Source organism: Borostomias antarcticus, assembly GCF_949987555.1.
Source record: "Borostomias antarcticus genome assembly, chromosome: 15".
NCBI lineage: Eukaryota > Metazoa > Chordata > Actinopteri > Stomiiformes > Stomiidae > Borostomias > Borostomias antarcticus.
In genome coordinates, this window is record NC_140248.1 from 10,444,694 (window position 1) to 10,452,193 (window position 7,500).

The 7,500-nt window shown below is 51.9% G+C and overlaps 1 protein-coding gene across 2 annotated transcripts in view; it reads right to left on the reverse strand.

The window, feature by feature from the left end:
- The window catches only part of dscama (Down syndrome cell adhesion molecule a), a gene marked incomplete at both ends in the record, with an annotated part of 81,809 nt that overhangs the window by 29,015 nt on the left and 45,294 nt on the right, over positions 1–7,500 (reverse strand). For both annotated transcript variants that reach the window (XM_084450462.1, XM_084450463.1), the window contains 5 exons: positions 1,359–1,634; positions 3,384–3,680; positions 4,491–4,766; positions 4,961–5,239; positions 5,392–5,538. In XM_084450462.1, the coding sequence (XP_084306588.1) occupies positions 1,359–1,634; positions 3,384–3,680; positions 4,491–4,766; positions 4,961–5,239; positions 5,392–5,538 (1,275 nt within the window). The remainder of the gene's footprint in view (positions 1–1,358; positions 1,635–3,383; positions 3,681–4,490; positions 4,767–4,960; positions 5,240–5,391; positions 5,539–7,500) is intronic.

A 7,500-nucleotide genomic window follows, 5' to 3' on the forward strand; every position in this document is an offset into this window, starting at 1 on the left:
GCGGACTCCGCTGTTTCAGGTGTGGGAGAGTAATTCATTACACTTCCCCATGCAGAGAAGTAGAGTTCCTCGCTAAAATAACACTCATTTCCCTCACAGCATACAGTAACTACTCTCTCTCTCTCTCTCTCTCTCTCTCTCTCTCTCTCTCTCTCTCTCTGGGGACACTGTAGCCATCGTGAGAAACAGACGCTTTGGAGAATTAATGATTTAAAATAACATTGGAATAAGCGGCACTTCAGCGCTTATTTAATTCACAACAAACTAGGCATAATGGGCTCCTGGGGATTCCCCTTGGCGGCGGCAGAATGCTAAACAGCCCGCAGGCAAATTAGCCCAAGGAGCCGAGTGGCGGCTCGCCTTTGTCTCAACTGCGTGATCGCCCCCCCTCCCTCCCCTCACCCTTGTTAGCGTGCTGGCGGAACTGCAATGGGGGGGGGGGGGGGGGGGCATCCGTCCGACACTCCTTCAAATTATGCAGCGTCATTGAGGAAAGAGAGCCATCTGAGGTTATCATCATCTAGTGGAGGGCACGGCGGAGTGGAGCACAGGCACACGGCAGGGCTGCTTACTCACGTCAGGCGGAGATGGGCTGATAGCGATGACGGTGGTGTGTCTGTATCTGAGGGGGGGGGGGGGGGTAGACACTGTCTATGGAATACCTATAGCTCCATATACTGTATGTGTTATGTTTAGGTTATTTAACTGTAGAACCTAATAAGAACGGGACCTTGGGCGTTGGACTTGACTTAGAGAGAAGGCCGGGGCACCATACTGTAACGCACAACATTAGAAGGAGATTGAGAGGCAGGGTGTGGACCTGTGCCCAGTAGGGGCCTGGTCTCTCATTAAGAGAGGGTTCCAAGGTCAGTGTAGGCCGAGTCTCTCATAGTCAGACCTACCTCCTCACTTCGTTTAGGCTGTGCCAGCTCTGGAGAAAGGTCTGGCTGGACTCGACGCGAAAAAACGCTGTATTTCTTTAAACCAATCAAATTCAAATAGGCTTATTTGTATGGCAGATGAAACACTTATGTTGCCAAAGTAGTAGCCTACAGAAAATAATTAACATTGCCAATTAATAAGATCACAATCAGAATAATCTTCGGTGATGCGGTTGCTAGGTTATTTCAGTGCCGTGATGGGTTGTTGTTATTTCACATAGTCTGAATCAGCGCCGTTGGCGCTGGTCTAGATTGGCCGACCACATGAATCGGGCGCCACTGATTGGGCAGAAATGACAAGGCTTATTCCCAAAACCTACATCCATTTGGTCAGACTAGGCCTGTGTTTCTCCCCATGACCTGCAGGTTGACCTCAGGTTGACCCCTCCCCTTCAGGTGGACCCCTCCCTCCTGTACCTTTCACGCTGACGTGGACGCTCTGGTGCGTGGAGAGCTGCGGCTGGACCAGGACGTGACAGGTGTACTCCCCCTCGTCCACGTCCTTCTGCACGTCGTACAGCTTCAACGTGCCGTTGTTCTCGAACGCGCGCTGCCGGTGGTTGTACGGGAGCAGATTGGAGTCTTTGTACCACTTGATGGAGTAGTACGGGTAGCCAATGACCCGGCAGTGGATGTACATGTCCCGCCCAGCGATTGCTGTGAGGTTTTTCATTGGTCGTATACTGGCAGGCCCTTAAAGGACACATAAGAGATATACCTCTCTTAAAATGGTTTCAAAGTGGAGGGAGTTGGATATTTTGAAGTGTGAGATGTTTGAGTGTGTTCGACAACCATTAATACAGAATGTCGCCATTCATTCTCAAAGACATAAAAAATACATTTGTTAAATTTGGGACTTGGTGAGTGCCTGACTAAGATATCTGAGGTGTCCAGAAAATCACTTTGATTTAATAAGTGCAACAACAACATCCACAGACAGTAAGATTTACATTGACTTTGACAAGAAAGTCTATCTCCAATTAACACAAATGAGTACATAGTGTTCAGACTTCACCCAGCCACACCAAATTAGAAATCTCACTTTGTCACTGGGACTTATATTCATAATATGTAGTGGAGGATGCAGCCTCCTATTCTGGTCTCTCTGTGTGAATATTACCCAGTTCCACCCTCTTTTAGACATCACACAGCCATGATTGCCTTTGACAAGCATTAGAGCGCAATGTTCCCACTCTCCACTCATGAACCTATTATCAGAACCATTACTCATGCTTCGTGCTCTCACACAGTCCTGCAGTAACCCCCCCCCCCCCAAACACACACACAGACACACCCCTTCCCAACAGAACAACCTATAGGGTTCCAGAACACAAACCTATCAGGGAAAATGACTGGCTCTTTTCCACACAGTAGAAGACAGTTTAACTAGAAGAATACACTAGTAGTGTACTTGTGGTGCACAGACATCCTGGCTGCTACTCCCTTTAGCGCGATTAAGGAGCCAACGAGGCGAGAAACAGTCATTACGCTGTCTCTGCAAAGGCACCTGCAGAGATTGATCGTCACCGCTCGGCTGCATCCAACATCCATGGACGCTGGGCTCATCTCCTCACTAGCTAGCCTGCTGAACTGCGGCTTTCAGAACACCCTTATTTAGCCCCCACTACAACATGCTAGAGTGAGCATCCAATATAAATGGGTTTTAGACTACTGCAATGAGTCATAATGCGCCCCCCCGCCCCCCCCCCCCCCCCCCCCCCCCGCCCTAGCTATCCCCCCTCCCCTCATCACCCCCACCCCCTATCCGCTCTCTACTCTCTAATACAATGACTTTGCATTGTGTGGGGAGGGGCTTCCTACGGAGCGCGCCGGTCTCCGGCGTCGGGGCTAGCACCAGCCCGCTGGACTCAGATCCTCTGCTCAGCCGTACGCCGCCGATACTGTAAATCAAGGTAATGGCGTCGCAGTATAAAGCTATCAGCGGGCGTTAGGTAGGGAGCAGGGCATTAGAGAAGTTACCGCTGACACCGGTGACAGACGACGGGAGCGCTATACAAGGACGCGGGACGACCTGCCACGCTCCGCGCCCTCCGGGGGGGGGGGGGGGAAGCTAACGGAGAGAGAGACCCGAGGAGAGAGAGACCCGGAGAGAGAGACCCGTGACAGCGACAGGATAAGATCAGCACAGACGAGGGGAGACGGGTCGGGGAAAAGAACCATCCTCCATAACGAAGGGTAGAGTTGTGAATAGATCTAAATGTCTACAGACAGACAGAGGTATGAGATCACGGCGCACGACCACAAAAACCCATCGCCCGAAGCTCGAGATAGTTTAGTCAGGCACTCTACTCCAAGTCCTTGTCCCCCTTAGAACGCAAGAGAGACAGTCCCGATGTAGAAAGCAAAAAAACATCTGTAACAGCGACAGAAACAACGTGTGTATGTGTGTATGTTTTTTGGAGGAGCTGGTCTGACAAGCACCTCTTACGTTTATTCGCGCCTGGTAGGAGACCGCCCCGGCCGAATTGTTGCAGGTGCACCGGTAGACCCCGCCGTCGGGGACGTGGGTGTGGCTGATGTTCAGGTGGCTGACGACGTGGCCCTCGGCGTTGGTGAAGTGCGAGATGCGGTGGCGGCTGTCCCGGATCACCGATTCGTCGTCCAGCGTCCACATGACCCGCGGCTCCGGCGTCCCCTTCACCGTGCACGCCAGCGACACAAACTCGTTGATGTTGAACACCTTCTCGCTGAAGGAGGAGAGGATCTTGGGAGTGCCGTCTGCAGGGAAACAAGGTGGGGGGGGGAGGTCAGACGAGGTTTTGGGATACAGTAGTCAGGCATCAGGCCTGGTTAACTCGACCATATGCACAGGTGTGTCGAGAACATAGCCTACGATAGGCGGTTCATATCTTGTGATTGTTAAAAGGACTGATAACTCAAGCATAGGAATGCCTGACATTCTCTAGTGGTGAGCATCATGGCATCATAATCATAAGCTCAAACAATCAATTTTTGACACATCCCATATACATTCATTCTACATGTAAATACATGTGAGTCTGTGCTAAGAGAAGAGAGTGGAGAGATGCTTTGGAATGGTTTCTGGTTCCTGCCCCTCCTCCTCCTCCTCCTCCTCCTCCTCATCATCATCATTATAGATTATCAATACCCTCTTTATACTGGTCCATGGCCACGGGAGACAGTTGCCGCAGCAACCGAGCTCTGGCTACACCAGTTTATGCAAGCCTTGTTCAGATAATCTAATAATAGGGGCTGGGCCAAGGCTTTACTGCAGGTCTCATTAGCACACACACATGCACACGCATGCACGCACACACACATACGCACACATACACGCGCGCACATACACACGCACATACACACACACACACACGGATTAGTGTACAGTGCACAGCCAGACATACACAAGTACTGCACATACTGTAAGCATGTACGCCAAAAATACGTCTGCAACATACAGCACACTCCAACACTTCGTTCTCCATGAATTTGCACTATAAGCTCTAAGAGGGCCTCTTTCTTTCACAAGTGAGTAATTTGTCCTTGCAGACCGCTGTGGCAACTGACCTTCCAGGATGACCTGGACAAAGTCCTGGGCGGACATCTTGCCGTTCCTGGCGAAGCACTGGTACGCTCCTCCGTCGCTCTTGGCCATGCCCGCCATCACCAGGTTCTCCCGGCTGGTCCCCGTCATGCGGACGCTGTTCCCGGGGTAGATGAGCTCTCCGTTGCGGTACCAGGACAGCTCATACTCCTCGGAGCCAGTCACACTGCAGGACAGAGACACCTGGCTTCCCACGCTGCCTTTCACCTTCCTGGGGCTCACCACCGCCTTCAGGGGCTCTGGGTGAGGTGTCAAAAGATGGAAACATTTCATTGGCTACCTTCAAACGAAGTCACATGATAAACCAGGAACTGTTTTTTTGATTACTGTACTGCCAGATCAAACCTTATCTAGACAACATGTTTTATTCACCCAACAGGATTATTCGACACACACGGAACTTCAATTCCCATGCGTCCCTGGGGGTACTGACCTTTGACCTGCAGCTGCCCCACCACCTCGGCATTGCCATAGCTGTTCCACACCTCGCACACGTAGCTGCCCGTGTCGCTGGGCTGCGCCCGCTCGACCAGCAGGCCCGTCACACTCTGCCGGAAGCGCGCGTCGGGCTCCAGCGGGAGGTTGTCCCTCAGCCAGCGGTACTTCGGAGCCGGGTGACCGGACGCCTTGCATGGCAGCTCCACTCGGTGGGACGCCATCACCTCGCGGCGCTCAAACCCGTCCAGGATGGTGGGCGCCGAGTTGGTGGGGTCTGGAGGGGGGGACGGAGAAGGCGAAGACGAAGGTGAGATGGTTACCGGTTTCCGGGACTCCAGCAAAGGACAAAACGGGCCGGTTCTTGTGAGCGTCACGCCAGACTTGCGTGACAGCCCGACCGGCTGCCAGAACGTGCGCCGTCCTTACCTGACACAAAGAGCCGTGCGCTGTTACTCTGCCTGGTCTCTCCGGTGTAGCGGTGGCGCGTCATACACCTGTAGTTATACAGCCCGTCCTCAATCTGCACGTCCAGGACGTACAGGGCTCCGGTGGATGTGATGAGGAACCTTGACACTGGCAACACATAAGCAGAAACCAAGAGCCACGGGTGTTAGCTAGCAGCCACTCTTCTCCACAGTAACTTATGACGGGGTCACGAACTGAGGTAGGTGAGGCAACCACATTATCGTGAGTAAAACCCTCGCTTTTATTCAGTCTCGCCATTTTGTTGATCAAATGAGAACTCGAGGGAACACACAGTGAAGCTGTAACATCAAAGATGCATTGTAAATATTTGCGACTCCGGCGTGGTGTCTCCTTTGCGACTCCGCTCACTAAACATCTGCTCTAGCCCATTTAGCTCAGCGCAGCTCTGAGGAACAGTGACAAGGCTTGATGTTGTAGCAGTCGTAGCAACACAGCTCATTATCATGTAGCTCATCGCTCTCTCTCTCCCCTCTCTCTCTTTTCTCTCACTCGCTCTCTCTCTCTCTCAGACTTAAACTCATCGCTCTTTCTCCCCCCCCCCCCACTCTCTCTCTCTTCCTCAGTCTCTGGGGGGAACTCTCTCTTTCTCTCTCTCTCTCTCTGGGGGAATGCTCTCTCTCCCTTAGACTGAAGCGGAGGAAGCCAAGGATCACCGAATGCCTTGGTACAGCTCTACAGCTCAGGTCGGCCGAGCTAATATCATGCTAATAACATGCTAATATCATGCTAATTTGTAGGAGCGCTGGGAGTGGAGAAGAAGTCGTCAACGTTTATGAGGACTGATGTGTGCAGTGCCTGTGGCTAGGAGGGTATTTCTGTGTCACACATGATGGAGGAGGCTATTTGGGAAAGGGGCCGCAGCGCTATACGCTGGAAGGAGCCTCGCTCCCAACTTCGGGCAGGGGAGACGTGTGGCGGCGCGCGCTGTTGCCGGGGCGTGTGTGAAGTCCAGGTCCTCTCGTTCTCTCCGTCCATAGAACGGGACATTGCTGTGCTATCAGTGCGGTCACAATAGTTGCCTTTCCGATTGTGTTTGTGAAACATTGCATGGATCTGTGTGCGGCGTGCTATAATACTCAGCAGAGTGAAGCGAAAAGATCCTGTGTCCAAGTCCTGGATGTTTTATTAAAGAATATTGATTCAACCCTGTAATGTTTTACACTGGATTGGAAGAAGAGACGAAATGAGGAGGAGAAACTAGAGAGGGAGACAGAGAGAGAGATAGAGAGAGAGACAGAGAGAGAGACAAAGAGAGAGATAGAGAGAGAGACAGAGAGAGGACAGAGAGAGAGATAGAGAGAGAGATAGAGAGAGAGATAGAGAGAGAGACAGAGAGAGAGACAGTGGGGGGGGGGGGCGAGGATGCAGCTATTGTGAGCAGGCGTTGACCTAGTTAGAAATGAGAGACCATGGATTTGATATCCTGAAGGCGTTTTCAGCTTGTGGTCTAGATGCAGTTGTGTGCGACAGACAACCACTGGAAAAATGAGGGAGAAAGGAGTGTGTGTGGGTGTGTGTGTGTGTGTGTTTGTGTACATGAAGCTGCCTGCGCGTGTGTGTGTGTGTGCGTGCGTGCATGCACGTACAGTACGTGCATGCCAGCGTGTGTGTGAGTGTGTGTGTGTGTTTTTTACAAGCAGGTGAGTGTGTTTGTCCATGTGCATTTGTGCGTGTGTACGTATTCCACCCTGAGCATACCACAATACCTAGCTAGCACATCCCACACATTCCTTTTGCTCTCTACGCCAATTAAATCCTCAACAGATGTCGGATTTCACAAACTATGAAACCTTTCAAGCACTCCCCTCTAACAGTACCTTCAGAGACGACAAGACGCTGCCTTGGAGGGACAGACATGCGGGGTAAAGTCATTCATTTCCGAGAGAATACACAGATACTGTATCACAGAGAACGCAAAAGGGAGGAGGAAGTAGTTGGCTTCTCCTGTCTCCGCCTCTCCCTTTTTTAAACTCGCCCCTTTGCCCTGAACCTCGCCTGGCACCCCGTCAGGCGTCAAAAGTCCACAGGATTTTTCGCCCCCTGTGCTGG